The sequence below is a fragment of the Strigops habroptila genome, chromosome 13, assembly GCF_004027225.2.
Source record: "Strigops habroptila isolate Jane chromosome 13, bStrHab1.2.pri, whole genome shotgun sequence".
Classification (NCBI taxonomy): domain Eukaryota; kingdom Metazoa; phylum Chordata; class Aves; order Psittaciformes; family Psittacidae; genus Strigops; species Strigops habroptila.
In genome coordinates this window covers 398,726-415,425 of record NC_044289.2, presented here as the reverse complement: position 1 = coordinate 415,425, position 16,700 = coordinate 398,726, and the positions used below count along the sequence as shown (strand labels likewise).

The 16,700-nt window shown below is 45.6% G+C and overlaps 1 protein-coding gene across 2 annotated transcripts in view; it reads left to right on the top strand.

Annotated features, from left to right (window-relative positions):
* ARHGAP40 (Rho GTPase activating protein 40) overlaps nt 1–16,700 on the top strand; it is a 45,788-nt gene that overhangs the window by 12,836 nt on the left and 16,252 nt on the right. For both annotated transcript variants that reach the window (XM_030503380.1, XM_030503381.1), the window contains exons 2-3: nt 10,596–10,798; nt 15,831–16,048. In XM_030503380.1, the coding sequence (XP_030359240.1) occupies nt 10,618–10,798; nt 15,831–16,048 (399 nt within the window). In that variant the 5' untranslated portion in view covers nt 10,596–10,617. The remainder of the gene's footprint in view (nt 1–10,595; nt 10,799–15,830; nt 16,049–16,700) is intronic.

Sequence of the window (16,700 nt, the reverse complement as noted above, 5' to 3'; positions counted from 1 at the left end):
GATAACCTGAGCTTGGAATTGTATCCCTTATAATTCTCATTAGTACCCCTTGTAGTGAATAAGCTAAATAAGAAATATGAAACACTGTGTATGCAAAGCTTGTGGGTTTACCGGGAACAGGAGGGAGCCAGGGGAAGCTGGCTCTGACTCCAGTGTGAAGAAATGCTTTCCCACAGGCACCTTCAGTTACCTGGAGAAATACCCTTCTTCACAGGGTTGTTACTTCTTGCTAGAGGGCTCTCCTCCTGCTTTCCTTCATCGTGTCTAAACTTTTGGGGGGAGGAAAAAAGTTCTGCAGGAATTGGGGATAGGAAAAGAAAGAGGGGGAGAGGAAGGGATTCCCATGCATGTTTTGGCATACTTAGTGTGAGGAGTTGTGAGCGTCCCACACCAAATATCCTTCCTCTGCTTGCCACTGCGGACTGAAGTTTGGGATCGAGCAGCATTCCTTCTGCAGCAAAGTGCCTGCACATTCACAAGGTGGGGTGGAAGTGGCTGGACTAAAGCAGTGGCTGGAAAATGGCTGTGTCAGTGGGTAAGGAACAAACCTGAGCTGGCCTCTTTGCATTGCTTTTAAGAGGGATTGTCTCTAAAATACTGTTGCTGCCCCTGAAGCCATCGGGGCAGAGGAGACTGAGCCATAGATTCGGTCTTACTGGGAATATTAGAAACCTGGAGCGGGCTTATTACTTGTGCTGGAGAAGCTTTGCCTGCCTTCGCTGAGGAGACTTTAAGTAAATGACTTGTCCCTTTAACTTTGGGATTAGGAATAGTAAATACTAGAAGAAAGGGAAGTTACAGAAACACTGTGAAAGGAGGTTTGGTGGAGAAAATAACAAGGAAAGAACAAAACCTGTTGTAGATGGCTCTGGGTATCCGATTTCTTTCACCCTTTCTGTGTCACTTGTTGATGATATTTTAAAGGAGGATCTGCATCTTGCTGAATACTCTCCGTGGATGTTCTGGTTTATGCTGCTCCTTCAACACGAGTGTCTGCACGCAGCTGGGATTTACTTACTACTCAGGAAATGCTGAATTTACTTTGTAAAAAAGCACTCGGTGTTTTTTGCTGCAGCCCTCCCCGGCAGATACTTTGTGCTTTTCTTGATGTTCTGTTACTTCAGATAAGTACAGTTTTGAGGAGCAAATACGCTGTTTGGCTCCTCCTTCCCAGTGCTGCTTTTGGGAGTGACTTTTTCACGTGGCTGAGGCTTGAGTTAGTGTTTAGCAAGCCTTAGCTTCAGCCCGGGCTTGGCAATAACTCGTCGCTAGTCTCTGCTCGCTCGGAGCGCTGGAGGCGGGCCCCTGCTTGGGCAGCCCGGAGGAAGGACAGGATGCTCGCGGCCACCCGGTCGGCACCTCGCGTGTGACACGGAGCAGCGCTTGGTTGTCACCGCGCGGCATTGGCAGCGGCTCCTCCGTTCGACAGCGGCGTGTGGCGGGGAGCGGGTGGACGGACCGCCGCTCTCCTCCCCGCTGGGACATGGCTGAACGCGGCTCGGCTGGCTCCGGCGTAGCCAGCAGTGGGATCCCCAGGCCCCGGGAGGTGCTGGCGCCTGCCCGGCTCGGCAGCCTCGGCAGGTACGGGGAGCGCGGTCGCGGGGTACGGGGTGGTCGCTGCTCCTCTTCCTCCCCCCGGTAGGGCGCAGAGGTAGGGCAGCACCGGCGGCAGGATACGTGGAAGCAAGGTGGTTTTCTAGAGGTGAACAGGCTACAGTATGATCTTTAAACCATTGCTTTGACTGTCTTCACCCTGAAATGAGACCTGTTACCCCCCTCTTGTTTCTTTTTTATTTTCAATTAACTCTGTAACTGGGACGAGTGCCCGTGGCAGGGGGTTGGAACTGGATGAGCTTTAAGGTCCCTTCCAACACAACCCAGCCTGGGATTCTATGAGTGCAGCAAGCTGTGGAAGTGGGACTGGGGCCGGGGGGACGCTAAAATGCAGACTGTGTATTCCCTTGAGATTCAGCGGTAATGCTGCCCTGGCAGCTTGTGGGGCTTGAAGGCTGTTCAGTGATTTGCAGAGCTGTATGAAGGCAAGAACTGCTTATTTATAAATATCGTGCAAAGCATATGTACTAAAGGCTGGAACTGAAATTTTAACAACTTTGCTTGACAAACGCCATACTCTTTGTGTACTTACTGGACATTAAAGAACTTAAGACTTCATCTAATGTATACTTGTATCAACTTAGGAATTGCATTAAGTTTCAGAACATTTCCATGCTGCAGTAATCAAAATCTGTTTGTTTTGTGTGAATGTACTCACAGTCATTCTATTTCTAACCATAGCTCACATTTTCATGGTTCTGTCTGACTTGTCATTTTTCCCAGTCTGCTTTGACCTTGTGTGTAGAAGCAAGAAAGGAAATCTTTAAATGATCCCAGGCAAAGTTTGAGGTTAAAAAAAATATATTAATTTTATGGGGACTGGCACAGGAATATTATGGTAAATTACTTTGAAATGACTCGTGTAAGACAACAGGACTAAAACCTTGAGTATTGCAGGGCTTCTGTTGTAAAAATCAAAATATTCAGTAACAACATCTGGTTTTGCAAAACCAGTTTGTTGAGTTCCAGTGTCTGTGCTGGTGCCAGAACACCTCTGTGGTCAGGTCTGAAGAGGTGCTACAGCAGGAACCTCAAACTTGCTCACTAACTTTGAGCAAAACGTTTAACTCTTGGGAAGTGGCAATTCACGTCTGTGCATTTGGGACTTGCCAGCAGGTGAAATGTGTCCTGTGTGTATGTGTGTAACGAACCCTTTCTGCTAGGATTGACCTGAAACATGCCTATACACCATGCCTATACACCGCCCTTCCTGGTCTGCTAATTAGTTGACTTGGTGTTTATTTTTGCAGCAGTAACTGTGGCGTTCTCGCTGGGTTCCCTTGAAGGCATCTACCAGCTTACCCAGCCCTGGTGATGTCGTGCCTCCAAAGCAGTTGAGAAAAAGCCATTGCCAAGCCAGCTCTTCCTCCCTCATGCTCTTCTTTGCAGTTTTGTAAAGGTTTGGTACCTGAGGTGGCTTGTGGCTGGGCTCAGAGATGGCACTCCAGTATTAGTTACAGAATTACTTATAAATCTCAGCCAGGGGCAGACTTTTCATGGCAATGTAATAGCCAAGCACTTTGTCTTCTAATAAATCTTACCTGTGAAATCCAAACAAGGAGCTTATGACTGTGCTTCCTGTCTTCCTGCATCCTTAAGCCTCTCATGCGTGAAGCATATCTGGATTCCAGCACATCACTCTTCCTTGCTTTGTGCTGGTCAGCAAGTTAATCTTGTGACCTCTTCTAATACCTAAAGAGGCACAAGAAATTTGGAGAGGGGCTTTGGACAAGGGCCTGTAGGGACAGGACAAGGGGGAATGGCTTTAACCTGCCAGAGGGGAGATTGAGATGAGCTCTGAGGCAGAAGCTCTTCCCTGTGAGGGTGCTGAGGCGCTGGCACAGACTTTTCCCAGAGAAGCTGTGGCTGCCCCATCCCTGGCAGTGTTCAAGGCCAGGTTGGACACAGGGGCTTGGAGCAAGCTGCTCTAGTGAAAGGTGTCCCTGCCCATGGCAGGGGGTTGGGGCTGGGTGAGCTTTAAGGTCTCTTCCAACCCAAGCCATCCTAAGAGTCTATGATGATTCCATGGTCTGTGCGGTTTGACATCTGATGTCGTGCTGATACGCGCAAGTTGAAAGGCAAAGCAGTACCTTGTTACTGCTGGACAAATACAGTTGCTTTTGTGTTTAGATGACCATGGATTCAATGGAGTGTGTGAGGAGGAAAATAGGGATGGGAATGCCACCTTTTTGTTAATGACTTTTGTCTAATCATCCCATATATCAGGCTTATCAATTCACAATTGCATTAAAGATTGCAGCACTACTAAAGCTTTGCTTTGGCCAGCTACTCCTTTCTCACAGCCGGATTTGTGTCCATGAAAAACCTTTTCCTGTTTGGCTTTCCATGCTAACACAGGGAAAGTGAACAACAGGCTCATTGGCAGTGACCTTGCAGTGAAACAAAAAAACACGTACAGAGAGCATAGCTTATGTTTTCTGAGGCCAAAACAATCCCTAGTATGATGGGCAGACACCCGGCTAATAGACTAAACTAAACATGGCTTTGAACATTTTTAACTTGGCTGTATCTGCATGGGTTTATCAATTTGGTGTTTGTTCTGCTCTGAGCTTTGGTCTGAGACACCTCCAGGCAGATCTGTAATTACAGGCAACTTTCACTAGTCCTTAGCTTTCTAGACAAAGTGGAGACAAATCTATACCAGATGAAGGCCTGAGATACAGATGTTGAGATGGAGTTTCTTTGCCCTTAAATAGTTCAGTAGAAACACTTACTGTCAGGTAAGTTATAACTTCGGTTTAATTAAGGAATTCCAGTGCCATGGTGGAGGTAATGTCTGGAGTTTGCATCCAACACAGAAAATAATGGAGGTGCTAAGGCAGAGCAGGGAGTTACACACAAGCGTCCTTCACTCCACATAGCACTGGGTGAAGGATCCCTGTTCTGTCTTTCTGATGGCACTGGGGATGCCAGGACAAGAGCTGGGGAGTGTCACTTTCTTGTGGAGGGGGGCGGAGGCTGGAGCGAAGGACTCCACACATGCAGAGCTGCCTGGCACGTCCTCTATCACTTGCAGAACAGGCTTCTTCAAAACAACCTGAAGTGACGCTGCTCCCAGAGCTGCTTGCATAATGAAGATCTTGATGAACTGATTGCTGTGTTACTGAAAACAAGCTGTAATCTTATTAGTAAGCTGTAGCAGTGACATCCTAGCTATTCTTGCTGGTGCTGTAGAGACAAACGTTCAAGTGTGCTGTCCTATGGGTGTGAATTCCGTGATAAAATGCTTTAATTCAAACAGGAGTGGTGGTTGGCAGCAGTGCCATATAAAATAGCCCGGGCTAAAGGCCCTATGATTTCTTACAGGGAGATGTTCTGTGAAACTGCTGGGTGTATGGCCAAGTCCCCTATGGTTAGAGATATGCAAAGATGCATGTCAGCAGGGGCAGCCTGTTTCTAAGATCACTTTAATTCTGGCTCTTTAGCTGCTATGGTTTATGGTAAGAGTGTATGGGGTAAGTTACTCTTCATTGCTGCCACAGTAATTTGAGAATTAGTCTGTCATTGCTTTTATTGTCTGGTCCAAGGAATTTGAACCAGCCATGTGCTTTTCATTTTCTCCTCAGAGTAAACTTCAGTTGTGCTTTTTTGCCTCTTGCTCTAGGGAGAAGGGAGGAACTGGTAGTCTGTGGTGTTTGTGTACAGAACTGCGGGGACTGTGAGGGTAGCAAAGCCAGGCTTTAAAGATTTGCAGTCGGGCTTTCTTTAGACATTTGGTAGAAAAGTCATGGAGCATTTGTCCACAAGGCTTCTCCTGGATAAATTTGCTATCTGTATTGGGAATAGTGTTTTGTGTAATTCTGTGTGTCTGAATGAAATAGCTGATTCTGCATATTACGTGCAAGATTTTGATAATAAGCAGATTTAATTCTTCTATACAGGGACTTGTTCTTATATTAGCATTGACAGCTTTGAAAGACTGAGGTTTAAACTTCCAATACTTACAGTAAGCAAAATATATTTTATGTAGATACAGCTGTAGACATGTGACTTACTGCTTCAGGATTTTATCCAGTTTTTCAAATACTCCTCTCTGTTGTTTCTGATGCCTTTATCTGACTACATGATTTTAAACAATATAACTTGTCATGTTATGAACTGTGGTGGGCTGATCTTCAGGTGATTCTCTCTTTTCAGTATTAGCTACACAGTTCCTCATTAGGGTTTAAACTGCTTGCTTAGGGTAGCAACTTGGAAGCAACGTGAAGAGGGACCATTTCCTGCATGGGCTTTTTTTTTTTGTTTGTTTATTTTAATCTTGTGCTTTTGTATCCAACAGTTATTTTTGACCTTGAAGTACATTGAAAGATGGGGAGATGTGTGATGAGATGCTGACGTGGATTTTGTTCTTTGACTTTATGTCTTTATCTGTCAAAACACTGCAACCAGTTGATAGAATGATGTCTCACGTTCCTTCTTTTCTTTCAAAAGAGCTTGTGTTTCATGTGAGTGGTCTGGACTGCTGTGATGCTGTGACTTGGTGCGCTTCTCCTAACTTGCTCATGAAGTTAATTGAGACTCGCTCCATCTGTTTCTGTGTTTCATGTGTGCCTTTGTGCTTGCTCTAGATCATTGGAAATGTCTTTAAAAAACCTAAGTGCTTGTGTGAAAGGGCTGGAGCTGGCTTGTGTAACTTAATTCTTCTGCTCTTGTTGGCTTCTTCTCATCTTAGTTTTTCTGGAAACACTTTTAAAGGAATTCCATTTTCTTGGCTTACACTTGTTGCCTCGTGTTCTGTTCTAAATGCTTGAGAAGGAACCTCTTTATTTTTTCATCTGCTAGAGAGGTATTTCAATGAGGGAAGGATGTTGAGCAAGCAGTGAAGTAGTTGAGGCAGCTCCAGATCCTTTCAGAAGCTCTCCAATGGGAATGATTCAAGCTTGGAATAAACAGATGCATAGCAATAGTGTTTATTTTATTTGATATTCAAGAGGGCTGAGAGTTGCATGAGTGTTTGCAATGTATTTGCCATTCATTGACAGTATCTAGGAACAGATCAAAAACTACCCTGAGACTAGGTTCTAGCCCAGGATTGATGAGCCACCATCGCTTGGAGTCAGCACTGTGCAGGATGCAGAGCTTGTCCAGGGCTACCAGCACTCTGCGTGGAGGGATTTATAGAAGTAATAATAAGAAAATGAACTGTATAAGATCCGTGACAGCCTAATTTCTTGCAACTCTGTTAATACTGTTAAGTCAGGGTTAGGCTGAAGGTGTTAGACAAGTCAGCTGAATGAGCCCATTAAAACTAGCTCTGCTCTTAAACAGGAGGACAAGGTTGCACTATTGCAGTAGGGTTGTCAGTCTTTCCACAGAGTAATCTTTATGGTTGCTCTTAACCAGATCTTTCTGCTAGTTTGCTTTTTGTTGGGTTAATTTTTAAAACTTTACAATCTTAAGCTTTCTGTTGTGTTGACAGTGCAGCTGAGTGAACTTGATTATTCCACCTACTTTTTGCCCAGTTGCAACTGAGCAATTAACATTTTAAGCCAACAATCTACACTTTCAATCTAAACTGTTGCTATGTTTATACGTCACAGATTGCCCTCTGGTGACTTGGGAATGCAATGAGGAAGAACAATCTTTCAGGTGCTCTGTATCTAAAATTAACCTTCCACCTGGGTGGCTGGATTTCTAAAGCACCATGTTCAAAAAAAAAGAAAATTTAGACCAGAAAATAAATAATTTTCTAAATGTAAAGGCCTGACTTTGCTTTGGTGGTGTTCTGTGAAACAGGAACAAGAGCGCTAGCTTAGTGTAGAGCTGCTGTGTGACATTAGCATCCTGCACCTTGTCCAAATAGAGTTTAGTGCATCAGTCTCTGGGGTTGTTGAGGAAAAAAGTTGGGATGGCTTTGGGCTACTCAAATATGGCTCTCCTACAGTAGGCATATAATGTGACTGTGGTGGAGCTTTTTGTGCAAGCACTACTAGATCATCTGTATTTCCAGCTGTGAAAGGAAGCAAAATACCTGTGGGTGGTATGGAGGCACAAGTCAGAGTGGGATGGGATACAGCAGTTCACTGTCATCTGGCAAAACTATGTTCTTGCACCAGTACTCTGTTGTCTTGATGTGGACTGAAGGTGCTGGTAGATCAAAACCAGCTGTTTGCAAGTCTATACCTGAAGCCAGGACTCTAAGGATGTTGTGATCCTTCTCAAATGTGCACCAGGAATATGCCCTGATGCCTTAAGTAAGTATTACTCCACTTGGATGTAGTATCTCCTGGACTAAAACTTGCATTCAGAACCTGGTATCTAGGTAAGTCTCACAGAACATCAAAGTCAAGAGTCGCTCTTTTTGAAACACCTGAAGACTCTATTTATGTTGGCTTAACATTTTGGGTTATTTTTCCAGGCAGGCATGTGGCAGATGTGGGGAAGGGACTGTCATAGCTGTGTGTGACACAGGCTTGCTGCAGACCTGTGCTGCTCAGGTCTAGGGTAGGTTCTGCTGGATCTGCAAACCTACATTCTGTTTTGGTGTGAACCCATGGAGATTTCTGTAAGCTGTGTAAGGTGAGCCAGCTTTCAACCAAGCTGAACATGAAGGAAAGGTGTATGTCAGAGCCGCTTTGATCAGTACCTAGATCCCCAGTAGTATAGGGCAGTAACTTAGGGCAAGAAGAGTAACTGTGTGCCTTCAGTAGGGCAATTAAGAGAGCCTGTAAGATGGTTCCTTAGCCTGTGTAATGTTGTGTGCTGGGAGACTTCTCTTTAGTGTAAGTTTGGCTCCAGTGTTTCTGGCACTGATATGGCCAAAGCCAAATCCCTCAAGGTAATATAAAATCATCCTCCTAGTCCGTTTCATGTTGCAAGTGATGATTTCTGTTGACTGGTGTGTAACAGAATTCTAGTGAGATGTCATGGCCAGGTATTAAACGTCTTTTTGATGCTAGCAAGCCGGCTTTGTTTAAAGCAAATGTGAGAAAATGGAGAGGGGTACTAAAGATGAAGAGTTAATGTGAGGGATGTGACCTAAATTTTTAACTCCTAGTGGGTAAAGATACAAATAAAAAGTTGAAAGGGGAAACAATGATTTGAGATGGTAACTGTAACAGAACTGAGGGAGATGGACATGAACTATGTAGGTAGAAAAAAAAATCAGAATCTTAAATTATTTGAGTGCTCTGCCAGGCTATAAAGTGGCATCTCACCTGGAGGCCTGTTATTTGGATATCCAGGAATAGGAAAGTGGGGTGGTGGGAAAAGTGCATACTAAGAAAGCAGATTGCCCTCTGCCCTTATCAGAAGTGGGCTGGGTGGTGTAATAGCTATTTTCAATCTTTCACTTTTGTGTTCCTCTAAAACAAACCAACCAACCCTCCTTGTTCTTGTTCTCAATGCTGTGGCTGGCTCCAGATGTTCCTGGAATGATGCTTATTGCTTTAGTTCTGACCTTTACAAGGGAAGGGCTGCCTATGTGCATGTTGAAAAAGGGTATGAGCACAGTATGCATGCATATGTGTAAATACAAGAGAGAATATACTGCAAAACATGTCTGTTAGTTGTTAGATCTTCAAAGTTAGCCCTTTCTGAGTTGAAATGAGTTGACAGTGTATGCTTGCAGCCCAGAAAGCCAACCATATGCTGGGCTGCATCAGCATATAAGAAGGTGATGCTGGGCTGCATCACCTTGGAGAAGCAAAGGTTCGTGAGAGACCTTAGGGCAGCTCCAGTGCCTAAAGGGGCTACAAGAAACCTGGAGAGGGGCTTCGGACAAGGGTCTGTAGGGACAGGACATGGGGAATGGCTTTAACCTGCCAGAGGGGAGACTGAGATGAGCTCTTAGGCAGAAGCTCTTCCCTGTGAGGGTGCTGAGGCGCTGGCACAGGGTGCCCAGAGAAGCTGTGGCTGCCCCATCCCTGGCAGTGTTCAAGGCCAGGTTGGACACAGGGGCTTGGAGCAAGCTGCTCTAGTGGAAGGTGTCCCTGCCCATGGCAGGGAGTTGGAACTGGATGAGCTTTAAGGTTCCTTCCAACCCAAACTAGTCTGGGATTCTTATAAAAGCCAGGTTAGTGCCAGAATAATGGCTAATAATGCTTTCTGGAATGAAAATGCTAATAATGGCTTTCTGGAATGAAAGGAGCTAAAGTTTTGTGGATATTTTGCCTTCTCTAACTTTCTAAGCCTTTCTAGAGTTAGGAGCTAAATTGCGTTTTGTAGGTGTTTTGTTATAATTTCCAATTTTTACCTTTTTTTTTTTTTTTTTAAGTCTTTGAAAAAGCTATTTCACCAGATCGAGCCAGGTTTAAATGGCTTGGAGCCCTTTGAAGAAAATTAAAATTCATTTTAGGAGAGGTATTATTCTATGATCTGGCGACAACCTCACAACTTTCTGCACAGAGGTTGAAAGCTGAATGAGGCCAGTCTGGGACTTCAGCTGCCCATGAATTAATCAGCAGGGTGGTAAGAAAACACTGTCTGTTTGGGTTTCACAGCTAAAAAACTGGTGTGGGCAGGAAAAGAGGACCTCAAACACCCAACTTTATTGAATGATCTGAAATGCAGGAGAGGGAGCTGTGCCGGCTTTTGCTACTGGGTTAAGTCCACCGTGGCTGGGAGTTGTCGCTCGCTGTGCGTGCCAGATAACCAGAGCACACGTGCACCAAGCTTGAAACATCTTGGTTTACTCTCAATGTTGAGGGTATCTGTGCAAGTTTGCAGGGAAGTCTTGGAAGCAAGTGTGGGAGTCGTAGGTGTTGTCTTGGAGGTCACTGAATGACAGCATTGGAAAACCCATGTTGATGCTGCATCCTTTCACATGTTTGGACAGCAGTTTTTCCCATTCTGTAGGGAATTTGGTCACAACCTTGTCTGTTATTGCTAAATGCTAACCAAACGAAGTCTAGCACTTACCTCTGTTTGGCTTTTATTGCAGTCATTAATCAATGAAGGCTGCTGTAGTGTGATGTGAATACATGTAGCTTAACGTCTCTCTTTATCTCTTGCTCTCTCAGTACCAGAAATTGCCTTTGCAAAATGAGCCAGCTTCCTCCAAAGAGTCTTTTGGCATCCCCGGTGTCAGAGGGCACGAATTCCAGGGTAGAGTCTTTGGACAACTTGTCAATGGACAGTTTTTGGCTGGAAGTAGAGAACATTAAACAGAGCACTGAAGTGGAGCAAGAGGAATGCAGCCTTGCAGATGTCAAAGCACAAGAAGGTAAGTTGCCAAAAATGTAGGGAGTGAAGGGAGGAAGGTCATAGAATCATAGAATGGTTTGGGTTGGAAGGTGAACATCCTAAAGACAAAACTTGCTTATGCACCTGAATGATTTAGAAGCATGTTGCAATATGGCTAGAATATTACCAGTCAAATCAGATATGTCTACCTTTTTATTTGGGTGGTGGCTAATGTCCTGCTCAAGAGAAGTGCTGGCCTGGCCTGGTTTCAGCTTCTGAAACAAAGCTGACTCTAAAGGGCAGTCAGGAGTACGTTCAAGGCTCCAGATTTTTTCCAGCAGGAGCCTCTTGCTCCCTGTGCAGGTGGCTGTGTGGTGATGAACACCCAATGATAGTTGGTGGTGGTTTGGAAGGCTTGTTTGTGTATGTGGTTCTAAGACTTCATCAGAGTGGCTTTTCTGAGAGTTGTTTTGGTAGGAGGCAGACATTTCCCCCTCTAATTTGCTCTTCAAGAAGCCATAATAAACATCCAAAATGACTTGAGTCCATCCATACAAGGTTTTTCTTATATGCCTCCTTCCCCCCCCCCCCTTCTTTTGAGGACTGCTTCATCCAGATGAGGTGTTTGTAATGGGCTCTCTGTAGTGCTGATGTTATTCAGTATTTTGGAATAACTGGATCAATTGCCTTTTGACATGGGAGGTACAGCATTCTGGGGCTGGAGGGATGATAAACAGTGATAAGCAGATTGGGATCACATATTTCCTGGGACCATTTTGAAGAATGGGGTTTAGTTGGCTCTACATGCTCTAGAATGGTTGGGTTTGCAGCCTGTACAGCCTACATCTGTTGCGCTGGCCTGATCATAGAATCACAGACTGGTTTGTGTTGGAAGGGACCTTAAAGCTCCTCCAGTTCCATCCCCCTGCCACGGGCAGGGACACCTTCCACTAGAGCAGGTTGCTCCAAGCCCCGTCCAGCCTGGCCTTGGACACTGCTAATCTTGAGAAGGAACCATGGGTGTAATGGGAACATGTTTCAGTGAAAGTCCCATGTGCTGCCGTGCCTGGGAAGGATAAATAGCTCTCCTAGGTGTATAGAGGGGTCTCTGGGAGAGATCTCTGGGGAGATCACCATCCGTGTCAGCCATAGTAGGCAAGATACAGTAAGCATTAAGGTCTGCTGTTAGTGTCCCTCTGTAAAGAATGTAAATTTGTTTTTTAGAACTAGAGGAGATGGAAAAGTGACTCAGAAAATGAGTGTGCCAGGAAGAAGACTCTGGAAAAGAGGCAATGCCATGAATGAAAAACTGTCTGGGATACCCAAAAGACTCATATGCTAGAGGCAATATGATTCCTCTGTGTAAGCAAGGGCACAAGGAAAAGTGTCTTTTAATGCTGTATATTAAACTAGCAGGCAAGAGCTGACTGCTTAATTGGCCACTGAAACAAGACAGACCTGAAACAGTGCTCAAAGGTGCGAAGCCTTCCCGGCAGGCTGGGGCAGGAGATGTGCGCACTCGGCTCCTGATGCCTTCTGCGAGGGAACATAGTCGAATGAGCGTTGTGCTGGCAGCGATAGTGGTGAGGGGGACCTTCAGGTGGTGCGGATCCAGGGTTTGGCTTGTGCCTGTTGGCTCTCGTGTCTCTGCAGTTTATGGTTGGAGCCCTGTGAGGTGGCAATGCCGGGCAGGGGCTGCAGGGCTCCTCGGAGCCAAAGGCCCCGTTGCTCTTTGTGTAAAGCCCTAGAAGTTGTGCTTGGGCAGGTGCTGGCAGCTCCGTCTGGAGATGGCGTGGCTGACACAGAGCTGATCCTAAGCAAAGTGCAGGGGCAGCGTGGAGCCTGCCTGTGGATAAGGTGTTGCAGAGATGCTGACCTGGTTGGAGAGCCCCATGTAAGGGATGGCGTAATGGCAGCTGCTTGTGGCCTGGTGTGAGCTGGAAGCCAGTGTGTGACTCTGCAGAACTGGGTCAGCTGAAAGGAGCTGCTGACACTCGTGGCCTCACTAACAGTTGAAGGGAGCAGGAAGGAGCTTTTCCCTGGAATAGAGCAGCAGTGTCCTTTCCTTGCTGTTCATCCAGCTCTCTCCAAGGTCCGGCAGTTCAGCATGCTGGTAAAGTATGCGCTCTGTGTGGTAGTGCCACTAAAATATCTGCTAGCATCCTTACAGCATGTAATCATGCCTGGGAAGTGTCAGCAAAGAGTGATTCTTCTCTATCTTTCAACACTATGTAGGAAGTTGCGTTTAATGTTTAGTCTGAAATTGTAGGATACTGAAGCTGTCCTTTTAACTTTTTGGAAATAAACCCCGTTATTAGAAATGCTATTTTTGGCTAGCTTACATTTCAAGTAAATTTTTGGAACTGGTGATTCTTTAGTTTTGCAAATTTATTCCTAATTGTGGCCACCTGAAATGCTGCTTGTCTGGAACGCCCAAGGCAAATGTTAGCAGCTCTCCAGGCCTAAACCTGCAGCTCAGCTTCTGTGGACCTCTTGGTTCTGACCTGTTTCTCTTCGATTTCCCCCTTCTCCCCATAAATAACCTATTTTACACGTTTCCTTTTGTGTTACTGGCAAATGTATCTGGGCCAAAAGCATTAAATGGATGAATTAAAATCTGGTGCTTTGGCATCAAATGGAGCATAGGCTCACACAATATCCGATTTGAGGCCCGCTGTTTAGCACTGTGTATTAGATTAGTTTCCTGTTATGACTGGAATTGGGTATTTTCAAAATTTGCAAGCAATACACTTAACTTCCTTTGGTTCCAAAGGCAAAATAAACCAGAAGTTTTTTGCATGCTGTGCTGCTGAAACCACGGGTGTAGCACAGATTGCTGCGAGGAGTCAGGAACGGGACCACAGTGTGTGAGCAGCTGTAATTGAGCAAGCAGTACCAGGGGATCATGGAATCCCAGAATGGTTTGTGTTGGGAGAGACCTTAAAGCTCATCCGGTTCCAACCCCCTGCCACGGGCAGGGACACCTTCCACTAGAGCAGGTTGCACCAAGCCCCTGTGTCCAACCTGGCCTTGAACACTGCCAGGGATGGGGCAGCCACAGCTTCTCTGGGCACCCTGTGCCAGCGCCTCAGCACTCTCACAGGGAAGGATTTTTTCCCTACGTATTAGCTTCTCTAGAACCAGACATGGAAAAAGCCCAAAACTTCAGACCATAGTAGGAAAGCTAGCCAGTTTGTTAGAAGATTTGTTAAAGGAAATACTTGACTTCAAGTCGAGCTCTATTTGTTGTGGTTTAATGCTGAAAAAAGTACAGCACCGAAGAGCACAAAGAGTGTGCTCTGAAGGCTGAGAAGAGTTTTAATGGAGTCGCGATGTATTTTTGCAAGTTGCATGAATACGGAAGTTTCCCCAGAAAAAATAAATTATTTCATCTCCAAGAATCTGGATGGGGCTTTGGACAAGGGCCTGTAGGGACAGGACAAGGGGAATGGCTTTAACCTGCCAGAGGGGAGGTTGAGATGAGCTCTGAGGCAGAAGTTCTTCCCTGTGAGGGTGCTGAGGCGCTGGCACAGGGTGCCCAGAGCAGCTGTGGCTGCCCCATCCCTGGCAGTGTTCAAGGCCAGGTTGGACACAGGGGCTTGGAGCAACCTGCTCTAGTGGAAGGTGTCCCTGCCCATGGCAGGGGGTTGGAGCTGGCTGAGCTTTAAGGTCTCTTCCAACACAAACCATTCTAGGATTCTAAGAAGAGATTAAATGGCTTTTTTTTTTAGATGCAGCAATAATAAAGCTTTGCCTGAGCAGCTGTGATAACTGAGATACCAGTTTGCATAGGAAAAGCAAAGTGGGAATGAACAGCTCTGTTTCAGTGCAGTTGTGATTTTTCTTTTTCCCGGTATAACCATTGGTAGAGCTGTGTTGGAGCTGCCTGCAGTGAATGAATGTGGGACATAGAGTTGAAAAGCTAAAGGCTTTGTGGTGTTCACTGTATCAAAGTTGAAGCCACTTGCTAAATTGCTTCTTTTATTCTTGGCTTTCAAGTAGCTGTCTTGCTCAGGGCATTTTCTCAGCTGCACAGAGGGTGCAGCCTATAAGGAAAAAATTGTCTTCTGTGTTTGAAGTGCATCATAATATATATTGAAGTATGAAGGGGAATTGTGCTTATTTGAGTAATGCTGCTGTACTGTCTCCAGGCTTCTCACACTTCATTCTGGAGCTGAAATGGTCTTTAGTTTTAGTGATGTTTTGAATAGGCACAGACATAAAGCAAATGTACAGAGTGAGAATATAATTTTTGCTTTTGTTGGATTACTGTACAGGTACCAGTCCACCTAAAATGGTAGAGAATGGTGCAGGCAAATAGTTATGCAAATGTATTGTGAATCTACCAGAGCAGTGTCTGGATATTAAAAAAAAGAAAAATGAAAACAGTTGAAGCACAGGCCTGCATGTAGATAAATAGAAACTAAAATAAATAGCAAAATAATTGAGAAGAGTCCTACAGCCAAATATGCAGATGTTGTGGCTTCTCATAGATCTTTTTTTGTCCATTCCCAAAGCTGCCAAAGAAGCAGGGGTGCTCCAGGGAGGCACTGCTATTCATTCTGAGTGTGCTGAGTGCTGTTGCCTGCTTCCAGAGATACCCTTTGTAAAGGCAGATTTAAGCAAGTGTATCTGGCTTTCCTGCTGTATCCTCTAAAAGCCCCCATCGAGTTCAATTCCTGTGCTAAATACCACACAGAGTCACACTTGTGCCCCCTCTTCTGCCCAGCTTCTGAGGGAGCTTGCATTTCCAGCAATATCTGTGCTTTTTCTTCTCTTTCCTCACCCTGGGTGAGGAGAAGGGTGTATGCGGGCAGTTATAGCTGCCTAGAGTGCTGTGTCTCCTCCAGTTTCACTCGATACCCAGCTGGGAACCTGGGAACAGGGCAAAGGCTTTGAGAACATCAGTGGCTTCCTAACAAAGATGTGGGTCCCTTCCAGTGATGTCCTGTTGCCACCCCAGAGAGGGGGTGGCTCAGGCTTCTGGTTTTCTGCCTCTGAAGTGTTGCAAGCATTCAAATTGCTGTTATCCTTCTGCATCTCACTCGACCTTTTCACCCCTTGCGTCGCAGAGGGAGAGGCTGAAGCTGAGTGGCTCCAGGACGCAGGTCTGTCCGACCTCCTCGGGGACTGTGCCTCTGAGAACGACAACATTGTGCTGCTCTCCACCCTGACCAAGACTCAGGCCGCTGCTGTGCAGCGGCGGTTGGACACCTATTCCCGGTCTCGGAGGAGGAACAAGCATGCTGTGCGTGATGTCAGAGACATTTTTGGAGTGGTCAACTCAGAGGTATGCTGGTTTAGTGGAATCTTCTGAAAGACTTTGTTGCATCGCAGTAGCTAAGTTGGCTTTCTGGGTCTAGGGCTACTGTCATTTCCAAATAGACTTCATCTCTTGAGCTGAAATGAAGCTGAGATGGTAGGAATTCTGCATCCAGGTTGCAGCATTGAGAAGTTGCTACAAAACCTCCATAAGCTACCTAGAGACTGCCTGAAGACCTTAGGTAGTGCCTACAGCCCTGCAGCCTCATGGAGCACTGGTATCGTTTGGAGCCCTCTTGTGTTTTCTTTATTCCAGTGACACGTTAAATTATTATTAGCCAGAAAAAGAGAACTTCCTGAGTTCCATTCTGACAAGATGACCCTGGGCAGCTGGTAATCCTGAAGAAAAACTAGCCCCTGCCTTTTTCTTGTGTTTGCTAGCCACTACATAGCCGTTAGCTTTTCAGCTGCTTTTCTGCTCTGCTGGTCCTCTTTTGGTTGTAGCCACAGGTACATTACCTTTATTTCTTCTAGGAGCCGCTGGAGAATAACCCATTCAGGGCTCCTTGTGACTTTTTCTGCTCAGTTAGGTGTCTAGTCAGAAGGTATTGAGCTTAACCAAGGTCTACATTTTTGAGTAGCATGGAACCCTTGCTGTCTGCCAGAACTGAATACTCCTT